At 40.1% G+C, this 13,061-nt stretch overlaps 1 protein-coding gene across 1 annotated transcript; it reads left to right on the top strand.

The window, feature by feature from the left end:
• The first annotated feature begins 973 nt into the window (after nt 1–973).
• Nucleotides 974–12,314, top strand: HYAL4 (hyaluronidase 4). Its single transcript, XM_040062350.2, has 3 exons — nt 974–1,891; nt 8,428–8,517; nt 9,642–12,314. Exons 1-3 carry the CDS (start codon nt 974–976, stop codon nt 10,062–10,064), a joined length of 1,431 nt encoding a protein of 476 aa, XP_039918284.1. The 3' UTR covers nt 10,065–12,314.
• The last annotated feature ends 747 nt before the right edge of the window (nt 12,315–13,061 follow it).

Raw genomic sequence — 13,061 nt, 5'->3', positions numbered from 1 at the left:
AGTCGTGGACAGTGGGTGAACAGCTGCCCCATGGGGTGCAAAGTAGGGGTGTGTCCAGGGTACCAGCAGCCTTGCAGCTCTGACAGCCCCCAGAGTACTGCAGCCCCAAGCCAGTGTGGCTATCAGGGAAAACGTCAGACCTTGAAAGGAAAAATTAAGATGAATACTCCTCATTTCTACAAACTAGCCCCTTTTTCAAAGATGCAGCATGTCTTTCTTTATTTCAGCTAGTTCAGATCTGCTGAACATAATTTATCTTCTTTAAAATACAGATATTTAATTTGTCTTCAGAATAAGTACCTTAGACCACTAAGTCATTAATAGTATCCTTCTTCTAGCCTGCAGATTATCACTCTTGCATTATTCGTTTAGAAAATGAAAATGAAGTTCAGGGCTAGATAACAATGTTCTCATATCCTGAAAACTGCAGCATTTCTGAGTTGTCTTCATTAATCTGTGTGAGGTAGAAGTGTCTGCCTTTTGTTTAAATTACCTTTCCTATTGTGACCATTTTAATATACAGATAGTAAAGACTGTAGCCCCACTGTGAGGATCTTCTAGGCAAGTCAGACTGACCATGGCAGACCTTGTTTGGAAGCTGAAATTTCAAATGAGTGCACATTCTTTTTTTATATTATCATTTTAGGTTATTACTTTACTATCTAATTTTGTAGACATGAGGGAGCAAATAAACCTTAAGTAAACGTTTGAATCAACTGTGTGAGTAGTCTCGGTGAAAAGGAAGTGAATTTTCTCAAAAAGTTTTTCAAAGCATTTGAAATTAGTCTTAATTTTAACAAGATCAGTTTTGCACTTTTCTCTCTTTGCTCTGAGTTTAATGTTATCAGAAGCAAATCAAACCAAAGGACATTCTCTTATCATCAAATGTGCCTCCATGCTGCCTTTCTAACATCTTAATTTGGTTTTGTTTCGAAGGGCACATCATAGCAGTTTCCCAGAAAGAAAACCAACCATGGTTGTTTGGGTCCAACAGCTGGCAGTGATGGCACTGCTTTCCCTGGCTGATGCTCACCTGCTGAAGCCGGCGCGCGCCCCTCTGGTTCTGCACAAACCTTTCATGGTTGTTTGGAATGCGCCCACTGAGCAGTGCAGGCTGCGCTACAAGGTGGACCTGGATCTCGGTGTTTTCGACATTGCATCCAACATCAATGAGACTCTGAGTGGATCCAATGTGACAATCTTCTATCACACTCATTTGGGATACTACCCCTACTACTCAGATAATGGAGATCCCGTTAATGGAGGGGTGCCCCAGAATGAAAGCCTTATCAAACACCTTAGCAAAGCAAAGTCTGACATTGACTATTGCATACCCATGAAGAAATTTCAGGGACTTGCAGTCATTGACTGGGAAAACTGGAGGCCCCAGTGGGATAGGAACTGGGGCAATAAAAGCATTTATAGAAATAAATCTCTTGAGATTGTTAGGAGACGGCATCCTCAGTGGTCAGAGGACAGAATTCGGAAAGTGGCTAAAGAGGAATTTGAAAATGCTGGCAGGAGCTTTATGAATAACACCATCCTTCTGGCAGAGCATATGAGACCAAATGGTTTGTGGGGTTATTATCTTTACCCAGACTGCTACAATTACGATTACAAAGAGCACCCCCAAACATACACAGGGAAATGCCCACCCATCGAGTCTTTCCGCAATGACCTCCTGCTTTGGCTGTGGAAGGAAAGCACTGCTCTCTTCCCTTCAATATATCTGGATTACATACTGAAGTCAAGCCCAAACGCACTAAAATTTGTTCACTATCGGGTTAAAGAGGCAATGCGTGTTGCCTCAATTGCTAGAAAAGACTATGTTCTGCCTGTGTTTGTTTACTCCAGACCATTTTATGCCTATACTTTTCATGTTTTAACAGAGGTAAGCAAACAGACTTCTTTCAAAATTTAGAAATTAGAAATAGCTTCTTAGAAAAAATATGTTCTAAAAGCTTTTCCTGTATAAAAGCACTTACATCTTTGTTTTTCATGTTTAAGGCAGCCCCCTGAGAGGAAGTACTGTAGTCACAGTACAAAACTCTATGCCTTTCAAGAGTTAATATTGCAGTGGTTTGATCTACCTCTGTGAGATAGTACTGTATATTTTTAATGAAGGAAATTTAGAAAGAAAGTATAAAGAAATATATTCCTTAAGGAAGAAATTCATTCTGATGTTTTTATTGTTCAGGGCAGCTTGTGAAATAAGCTTGAGAGATTTTGTGAAGTTTAAAATTAATAAGTGCAATGGAAAGATAAACTTTCATGAGAAAGGAGCCTCAGGGTTTTTTTGTTTCTTTATGCAAATGTAAATTCATTCAGTATAGAAATAAACTAGTCAAGTAAAGTAATCTGTCCTGGAGTTCCTAACTCCTGCATGATGAACATTGGCCATCTGTCTCACTCTTCAAAAGTACATCTTCATGTCTAACATTTAGTGCTAAGCTGTGGATTCCTTTTATGAAAGAAACCCAGTTTTTGAGTCATGCAATGTTCCATCAACCAGTGATCAAGTGCAGTAAATACGCAGTGGCCACAACACTGATGGTAAATTATGTATGTGCAAATCTCAGATTTCCTGGATATGTAATGATGATCGTTGCTCTGACTTTGTTTATGCATATAATAGCGATGTACAGACACTTATTCCATTCTCTAATAGTTGCTTCAAGTGCCAAATCTTTTCCTTTGCTTTCTATCAATTCCATGAGAAAGGAGAAAATCTGGGACAGGAAACTCATGGAAATAACCCCTTGATGACAAAGAGCATCTGTGGGTGCTCCCTCCCTTCATTTTTACGGAGAACTGCATGAGAGGTTCCTTCTAATGCTGCCAGAGACAAGTACATGACTCAAACCAGAACAGATAGAGGGATAGAAGTGGCAAGAAAAAGGCAAAGTTCAGTCCAGTGAACCACAGGCTGTGGGGGCTTCAGCCTGGATCTGGAGCTAAGGAGATGCAGCAGATCCCTGAGAGTCCAAGAAATGTTTCAGGCTGACGCCAGGAAGCAAATGGTACTTTCAGGCTGCCCCCGGGAAGCAAAGTGTACATAGAAGTAATTAGGAATTTGGTCTGGTTCGTTTTCAGCAACCAGGAACTCTCTGGAGCTGTTTTCTCTGTGGAAATCACAGGTGCTAGCTGACTCAGAAATCATGGGCAGATAGGCCAGTGTAGTCTTGAAGGCAAGGAGTCACTGGGGTCAGTACAGGCAGGATGTCACCCAGAACATCTTCACTGAAGAACTCAGGCTAGGAGATACATAAGAATACTTCAAATGCAGTCTGTACTAATACATTTTTACAAAATTAATTAGTCCCTTGATCAATATAAAAATACCATTAATGTTACTGAAAGCTGTGAAAACTAGCATGCAGTAACCAGTTATGTGTAAGTTCAAAACCTGTGGTGATACATAGTTACTGTTTTACCTTAAGCTACTTTCTGAACAGTACAGTAGTAATTTGGAGTGATGCTCTTTAACTCACTAGCCTATTTTTCAGTTACATGAAGTCATTTACTTTTGGATCCTTGAAAGACTGCTCTACAACTTTGCAGCCAGGAAAGATCTTTGCATAGCCAGAGAAACATATTTGGATTATGTTCCACTACATGATTTCTAATAAGGACAGTATGGGCAGGGTCCTCAACATGGGACAGGGCTTAATGTGTCCAGACTATACACATCATCTGTGAGAACAGCTTGGGGTCTGACAGAAACTTGAAGGGTTGTATTTAAAAATCTTCTACATAGAAATGATCCAGAAAATAATGTTCTTGTATTCTTTCATAGCCCTGGAGCCAATTTAAATGTGGTTTTGTATGTTCAGGTTTTAGACTAGATTGGAGCTTCTCATTTGACCCATGCCATGCCCCTAAGTGATGCTCACAAAGTTACAAACAAGGCATGAAACCTCTGAGCTCCAGAAACAATGTGCATGAAAGTGAAAAGGAGAAGTTCCTAGGGCAGTGACATTGAGGCTAAATGTCCACAGAAAAATTGTGACAGCAGGCAGATGGGATAGTTACCTGACCTCTGGCAGGGACTGGGCCAGGACAACCACAGCCTTGCTCCGTCGAGCAGTGCAAGAGCTGTACTTTCTATTCCAACAGAAACACTACTGACATTCAAGTCTTGTATGCAAGCCCTTCTGTACAAAGAACTTATGTGAAATTGCACAGTGGGGTCAGAAAAAAATGGTTGTGAGTCAGAGTCGATAAGGGAGAGACACAGGTCTATCAAACCTTCAGAAAGATGAAAGGCCAGGTCCCAAACAGATGCTGTACCTGTGTGTGCTGTACCTTTTACCCTGACTGCATCTGGAAATCAGGTGAGTTGTGCATAAGGTGTCTGAGAAATTAATCCTGATTTTTATCTTGGAAACAACTTGTAAATTCTGAATTGGGATCCAAATCATTATGAAAGGTTTTTCTATTTGCTAGAAATGTGTATAAGCAGTTTGCTATCTGTGGGGCATTTAGGAACTTTCTGCTTACACAATTCACTGTTAAGCATGTGCGAGAGGGAAGTCACACAGTAGCCTCTGTGCTTCCTTACTAGATGGCTGAAATCATTAATAAAGCAGGATGACAACTGACGAATGATTAATAATGGATAGCAATCCTGTTGTTCCCCTACAGATAGTCTTCTCTGATGACCAGCTGTGCATGTGTGTAGAGACCAACCCCTGCAACCATGTCAGGCTTGAACTACTATTTCTGAACACAGAAAACTCTTGTCTGTAACTAAGGCTCTTCAAGATTACAGATACACTTATTTTTCTTTCCTCAACGTGTAACTAGAACTGACTGTCTTGTTTCATCTCGAGCTCCAAAACTGATGGTTTAGTTCACCTCTATTCTTTTAAGAGCCAGTGCAGTGACTTGGGTTATCTAAATACAAACATTGACAGACACTAGAGCCTTCTCCTCCCTGCCAAATCAAGCGTCCATTTGGAGATAGCCCAGCCTAGTCTTGAGGACCTTAGGTAGCTGCACACTGCCCCCAAAAGCCTGAACAAGAATGAGCATCACAAGGGAAGAGGCTTTGTTGACTTGTAAATCATTTGGACAAATGCCAGTTGCCAAAGTCTGATACAAAGGGCAAATTAGGACTCCCCAGCTAGATAAATGCTAATATATAAATATTAATATTAATATATGTATGTATTAAGTTGCATATTTTCTTCCATATGAGGCTTTTATTGCGCTCTCAAAGAAGAGCCATACCAGTAAGCCCCCATCAATGCCAAGCTGTGCTGTGTGAGAAGGGGCACTTGGTTCAGTCCCAAAAGCAGGACTGCTGTGTCTGAGGCTGATGGTGGAGTTCATGTGCCTCACTCAGTTCTTCATGGAAGCGCCTTCTTATCTCTGCCCATAATTTGCCACTCAGCTATTAGGAAAGGCAGATATCTTTCCTTTTCTCGAAATACACAAATGAAGAATGAAGCTCTTATTTTCTTACCCTGTCTGTGGCAGAGGAGGAGGAAGCAGGGTTTGGTTCCTCCTTCAATGCATGACCTTCTGCTGGTCAGTGCACCTGCCTCTGGTGCAGAAGCTCTTGGCTCTGTTCTCTTCCCAGCCTACTCAGGATGAATCCAACACCCTGTGTCAGGCTTCAGAAAAGAGTTAAGGAATCATCAGACCAAAAAGAACAAGCCATCAGAGAGCAAAAATAAATGTGAGGGTCCAACCTCCTGTCCAGAGGTCATTTGGGGAAGACCCTTTCTGTGCTGATGGCTTTTGAGGTACTGAGCCTGACACATTCATTCAGTAGCAGACATAACTATGCCTAGAAATGACAGTCAGGAACCTTAGGTCTTTCCTTGTGGGTGGGTTACCTAATTACCTATGAGTTTATCATAACCTGTAGTCAAGTTCCCACTTATTTCTCTTTCTCTCCTTTGAACCTTCACTGAGCTGGTGCAAAGTGAAATGGCATCAGACAGAGATGTCATCTGAAACCTCATGATGAAGGTAACCCTCTCCAGAGGGTTATCTGGATATTTTGTATTAGACCAACTATTTCTCTCTTCTTCTGGGAAGGACTCTTCGCACTTGACCTTTTTTCCAAAGAATACAAAAAGAGGAAATTTAAGGTGTAAGGAAAGTGTTTAAATGAAGTCTTATACAATATGTTTGTGGTGAACTGCTGTTTTCACCAATATCTAGCCCCTGTGCAGGTTCTGTAAGAATCCTTTAAGAATCACTTCCAATAAAATGCCAAATTTTGGCCTTAACCCAAGATAAGTGCTGAATTTCTATGTTGTCAAGGTGGTAATTCTAGATTGCAGGAAAAGTGGAAGGATAGGTGCCTCAGGGACTTAAGTGTGAAGTTGTCAGTGCCATTGGACTTCATACATCTAGAGGCCTAGATGAACTCTAAGGATTAGTTTTGTCAGTTTTATATCCATACGAATTAGACATGAAGTGCTGTAATATTTTTGTCGATCTGATAAAGCTAACAAAATAAAGATGTGGAATATGGGGTTATAAAAATTAGATTTACTGACTTCCAGTCAAGCACTCTAATTCCCAGAGCATATTACTCACAAAAAGCTTATTTCAAGGTTTTCTCAGGTCTTAGTTCTTCCAACAATGCTAAATATTTATTTATTATTTATTCTAGAGGTCTGACAAATTTTAATTAATTTCTTAATGAGATCTGAAATGTGTTAGTGCAAAATCACTCAACCATCATGTGAGTAATGCAGAATCATAGTTCAGTCTTTGCATCTGGGTAAAATTCATAAAATGTGTTCATATGATGAAGGCTTGGAAACCCTCATTACTGGGAACCCTCAGTACATCAGACTGTACTTCACATTCTTTTAACATTTGATATTTTGATCTTTAATTAACATACTCTTTTTTTTTTTTAACTGATTAATTAATTCATGTAGGAAATACCTCTCCTCCTTAACCCCCTTGAAAGTAACTTGTGCAGTCCACACCACTCTTCTTTAAAAAGTACTACTGGACTGCTATATTTTTATGAGTTATGACAGTCTCTAAAAGACTGTTTGGGTGATCAGCAGCAACATGAGCTTCGGGCAAGACCAGTTATACTTTAAATCACTCTGATCTCTGCACTAAGAGCCAGCAGGCAAACTCTACTCTTCCAGACTTTTCAAGGGTTCCAACCTTTAGTTAAGGGTCAAAGCCACTACCCATTTTGAATTCCCTGTAATTGTCTTCAACTCTTCAGTGGATTCTCCCTTTCCCACTACATTTATTAGTGGTTTTTTTATATCTCTCAGGCCACAAATATTTCAAGAATGGAAATTCCATAAATATGCACTGATAAATCAACAGGCCCACTTACAGCGAGGAATATATTTAGTAGTAATTAATAATAACATGGCTCTTCCACTCTGGAATTTTGTTTTTCTAAATCTCCCACCACCACAGTGTGATAATTTCACTGGTATTTTTGATTGTTCTCTAGTTAAAGAGCTGCAAAGACTGTATAAAAGACCATAAGTGTCTTTTAAAAGGAATTTTCTCTTTGTCAAATTGAGAAATATTGTAATTACTGTCATGACAAATTCTGATCAGGAATTACTTTTAAATCAATTATTGTGGACGGAAATGGTTTTAAATGTAGTTGATTATGCCTTGAAATTTGGGGGAAGAAGTTCCTTTCTACATATTTTTGAAGATTTAATTGCATTTTTCTAGACACAATATTCATAATCTCAGAGAGTGTCTTTAAGACACTTGTAAGATACATTGCCATGCTGTTGGCAAGGCGCTGGTGACTCCTGCTCAACACTCAAGCTGCTCTGGTAGAGTTGTATTATTGCTGTTGCTACAACTCAGCTCCTTATTTGTTCAATTCTAAAAGTGGACATGGTCAAATCAATATGTAAATATGTCTGCATTTGGCACTTGTAGCAGGGAGAGAGGTTAATTTTTCAAAGATATGTTTCTTGGACTAATGGCACTCATGCTGGTAAAAACAGCAGCCCTATAATTCTGTTGGCATGGCTAAAGCAGCATGAGTTAGACCCCTGCCTAAAGCCATCAACTGCAACTACACACTGTAAGGGTGATCCAGTGATGTGTGATCATACTGACCATCACTTGACAAAAATGTTACCTAGGTAGGTTGGTACTTTGATAATCATTCTAAGACTAGTGGATAAAATAGACCACTAAATTCTTACTCCAGTGGCTTGGTTGGAGGACCCCTTGTGAATAAACAATAAAGATTTCATTATCTAGTAGGCACCCATGCAAACCTTTGCAAAGACACAGAAGAGCTTTCTAAACTAAACAGTGATTTTATTGTGAAGAATATACCACAGGATCAATGTTGCCTCCGGGGAAAAAAAAAGAAGTGCTGCCCATATCCTAGTACATTTTTATTTTTACCTTTGCATATTTGTTTTTCTCATGTGTGGATTTGGCCTTCTTTTTCAGAGAGATCTGGTCAATACCATCGGGGAAAGCGCAGCTTTGGGAGCAGCTGGAGTTGTTCTCTGGGGAAGTATGCAATATGCCAGCTCAAAGGTCAGTCCTATCAGTTTACCAGTTCTCAGGAATCCCCTCAATAGCTCTTGTCTGACACCACACCCTCCACAGCACCTTTATCAGTGTCATCAGCCAACAACTGAGGATGACAGCTCAGTACTACTTTCAGGTCTCATTAATTCTGTTAGGCTAAAAAGTCTCGTTGCTCCAGAGCACATTTATTTGGGCAGGTAATTTGTAGCTCAGTGGAATAATGAGTCCAGGTGAGGAGAAAGACACGTTTCAGAAAAAATGCCATGTAAATACAAGCACAGCTTGTTTGACAGAGTTCTACTTTGTAACTACAGCAGTTGTCTAGTTCAACTGGGAAGGAATGGAGTCTGGAGATGGGGTATTTTCTCCGGTTGCTCATGTTGAAATGTTACATGGAAAATAATGTCACAAGAAAAGCCCTAGTTACTTCTCCCAGGTTCTTCAGACTTTCATAAATATACTTTCTTAAGGAGATGGGAGGCAGCACTGGAGTTTCCCAGGAGGCATGGCATGATGGCCCCCTTTCCTAAACCTGGGCTTTGGTGCCCGCTCTGCTTTTCATGCAGCCTGCTCTCCCTCTCCTGAAGTCTCTGGCCAAGTACTTCTGACTTGGTCAGAAGAACCAGGAAATCTGAACTGGAAATTTCTAGTTGCAATTGCAGCAACTTCTGTGCTGGTTTATGAAAATTATGTGGATCCTGGTAAACTGGATGTATTGGAGTGATCAGGGCCAGAGTGGTGACAATATGTGCTTTAAAACCTGTTAGTCCCATGCACTTCTCCTAGTCAGCAGTTACCAGAAATCTCTACTTAAGGAACCAGTTAGTCTCAGATATGAACCATATGAACCCTCTTTCTGCTTCCTGGGACTCCACCCTAGTCTCACACTATGCATTCCTACCAGGAGCTCAAATAGAAACTACAGCAGAGGTTAATACTTTTCTAATCTTACACATGGAAATAAACTCACTTAAACCAACTAGATCACTCCAGTATGCAAATCTAACCGATTTATCTCAATAGATTGCTTTAGGCATGAACAGCTTACTTCTAGCATGTTTTTAGATGTAATAAACTTGGACACAGTGCTAGATACTGAGAAATGTGTCATGGTGTCTCATTATTCACAGGAAAGCTGCCTAACCGTGAAGCGCTACATTGACGGACCTTTGGGACATTACGTCATTAACGTGACCTCAGCAGCCAAGCTCTGCAGCAAAGTCCTGTGCAAGAAGAATGGAAGATGTATCCGCAAAAACAGTGACTCTTCTGCTTACCTCCATTTGTCACCCACAGATTTTAAGATCCAAGGCTCAGAGAGGGGCCCCAGGTTCCAGGTGACAGGTGAACCCAGCCTGGAGAGCATTGAAGCCATGAAGCAGAGATTTATTTGTCAGTGTTACCAGGGCTGGACAGGAATATTTTGTGAACTGCCTGACCAAAGGCTGTTGGAGCACTGGGTTCATGTAGTGTTTAGTAGATCAAGAAAACAAAGCCTTTTTATCTTCCTCTTAGGAGCCATGCAGCTTCTTCTACTTTGTTCTAGACATTAAGGTCTTCCTAAAGCAGTGCAAGGGAATAAAAATGGTGCCTCTAAGAGTTCTGTTTCTTAAAAGGGAAAAGGCATTCTTGATTAAATAATTTTATTCTGTTATAGTAATTTTCCACTTCTGGAATTCTTTAGACATTAAAAATTTTTAAAGCATTTTTTTACCAACTCCTTTACTCCTACCTTGTGTTTCACTCATGTGTCCAACAGACAAAGATTCTGTTGTTGCAGTGGAAGGCTTACCTGAGGAAAAAAGTTGAATTAACTTGTACAAAGATTCAACCATGCAGAAGTTTAAAAAGAACACAGAACTTCTTTGTTTTGGGGCTGGGTGATTTAACGTGATGAGGAGGGTCTTGTGGACCAGGGATTGGGAATTGTTCTCTGCAGCTCTTGCTGAAATCAAGTGGTACATTGTGTGAGTAGCTGCACTGTGCCCAGAGCCATATCCATTGATTCTACTGCTTCTGCAGAAACAATGTGAAGAATGTAGAGCTATACATCACACACACTTTAAAAAAATTATATTTCAGTATTCCAAGGCCTAATTTGATTCATGTTACTTCTAGAGGTATCAGTATTTCCAGTACTAGTCTTCTGCCATCAGTTTCAAAGATAGTGTCTGATTGAACATCTCTGCAATTACTTTTAGGTGGGGGGATTCTGAGCTCTGAGAGCAGTGCTGGCAGCTGGCACCCAGCAGCACTTCTGCCTGGGCAGGAAATAGGGAAGTGCTTCTTTGCTCACCCCAACCTCTTGGGAAGGAGGCATTCCTGCTGCCTTTGGAGCTGCTGCAGGTCTTTGCTTTCTGCTGGCTGGTCAGTGAGTGGGAAATGAGAACAGGCTGACAGATCCTACTGTCAGTGTGTGTTTCCCTCAGCAGGCCAGGAGAAAATGAGGAACTCTATTCATTGAAATATTTTGGCTTGCAGCCTTTAGCTTCAGATGGGGACCTCTCTGAAGGTGGTATAGCTTAATGAACTACTGATTGCTGGTTAATTTAGCATCCATAACACGCTGTTCTGTCAGGCTGTGACATGTCCATTTGCAGTTATTCATTGATTCACATTCATGCGTGAACAAATATGTTCCATAAACGACCTATCTGTCTTCCACAAAGCTTTCCAATGTAACAGACAATGGATGGCTTCACTGAATTAAAGACAAGCCCAAGAAATATCCTATACCACTCTGACTTACTAAATTAATTTTATTTGAGGTGTTTGTATGATGTGTTGGATTGAATATTGCTCCAGATCATGGGCACAGACATTAGTAAGAAACCCACATATGGGTCTAAGCCTTTTTTTTTTGCCCTTGGTAATGTCTGTATTGATCATCTGTGGCCTGACCACATTGCTCACATTACACAGAACCCTATTCCTGTGGCAGTTTGATTAAAATCAGCAAGGCTATATGGAGAAGATACTCAACAGCGTAAGGAGGTCTGAATCTGGCTCTTATCCAGGCCCCCTTCTTGTGACTTTAAATACTTGTTACTTTAAATATTAACATGTCTGTATGAACTACAATCTGCTATTTTCTCTATAATTTCCTTATTTCTGAACATTTCTTCATGGTAACCCCACATAACAAAAACTATCTTTGCTTTGCCCAGACCAGATTCACAGCTGAAAGGTGATGCTCAGATTCATTCAGATTCACTTGAACCAAAGATCCAGCTTGTTACAGACCTGCAGTGGATTTTTAGGCTGTCTTTAACCTAGACACTGAAATTGAACGGACTTCAGTTAGGTAGAGACTGAGCCACTTGGGGCCTATAGTGAGTCATTGTAGTGTGATGTGCTGAGAAGCTCACAGAGAGCTTTGCCACTGACCTTTCGCTTTGTAATGTGTAACAGCAACAGGTGACAGCAAAAGTAAAGGTAAAAAACTTCCTTATTTTGGTGGGGGAGAGGAAGGATTAAAATTGAAGTTTAGAAAAACTGACAGCTATTAAGAGCTAGACCTTTAAATTCAAGTTATTGTGTTTCCCTTATAAAATATTTATAACTATATCTATAGCTGTATCTATATTCTGCTTTAGCTTCTTTATTCAGTTCAGATTTTGTTAAACTTCTAGGGAACTTACACCTACTTTAGTGTCTTGAGAGCATAGAAACTAAGCTCGGTTTTGCTAAATACCTGTCACCAATGTTGACAGAGCTGAAGTGAAAATGTTGTAATGCTTATGCACTGTGCCAGTGAAATGTGCTTATAAAATGTTCTGTGTCACTTCATAATGTGGTTTCATTATTTCTGTATGCTTTTAAAAATAAATGATCTTCAGACTTAAATAGACAATTTATTTGGGTGCATAAATTCAATTAAACTGACATAAGGTCTTCATCAGCTAAAGTTCTGATAATTTGTGGGAAATTTATGCAAACTAAACAAATGCTGTGGATGAAATGTCCATATTCATGATTCAGCCTATGATGTATATGCTGTATGAGGAAATGCTGATAGAGACCTGTACAAGTACAGGCTGTATAAGCCTGTATAAGGCTCTGTCAGTTTATGTCAGGTCTGAATTTGTCCAGTGGTTCTTCTTTAGCCTAGGGCACAATTTCACACAGAAGAGTGTGCGATGTCTTTAACAGTACATCTATCTAGATGTGACCCAAATTCAAAAGCCTTTGTGTGTGCTAAAAGACACAAAGGCTTTTGAATTTGGGTCACATATTTCTGTGAAGAACTGCAAGCCCCGTTCTGCATCTACATCACTAGGCTGCCTTAGGTATAAGAGCAAAATTAGACTTTGGGCTAGGCTCCTTAATAATTATTAAAGGAATCAAGTATCTAAGTGAATGTAATTTTACAATTTATTTTCTATTTCACCAAGTTAGAACCCTTTCTTTTGTGAAAAGAACATTTTCCATATGACAATGTCCCTGGAAGAGGTGGAGTTGGAGGTAGCTCTGCTGCTGCCTGAGGACAGGTAGAAGTTGCACATATGAAGATAAGGTATCTCATGTCTTGAGTGTCCCCATGTGGGACC

This window comes from Hirundo rustica, chromosome 4 (assembly GCF_015227805.2).
Source record: "Hirundo rustica isolate bHirRus1 chromosome 4, bHirRus1.pri.v3, whole genome shotgun sequence".
Taxonomy (NCBI): domain Eukaryota; kingdom Metazoa; phylum Chordata; class Aves; order Passeriformes; family Hirundinidae; genus Hirundo; species Hirundo rustica.
This window is presented reverse-complemented; position numbering and strand designations above follow the sequence as displayed.

Excerpts from the sequence above, each read along its gene's own strand:
- HYAL4 (XM_040062350.2), top strand. The coding sequence starts at position 974 with ATGGTTGTTTGGGTCCAACAGCTGGCAGTGATGGCACTGCTTTCCCTG. Across the intron at positions 1,892-8,427 it reads CTTTTCATGTTTTAACAGAG|AGAGATCTGGTCAATACCAT; the intron begins GTAAGCAAACAG and ends CTTCTTTTTCAG. Across the intron at positions 8,518-9,641 it reads TGCAATATGCCAGCTCAAAG|GAAAGCTGCCTAACCGTGAA; the intron begins GTCAGTCCTATC and ends CATTATTCACAG.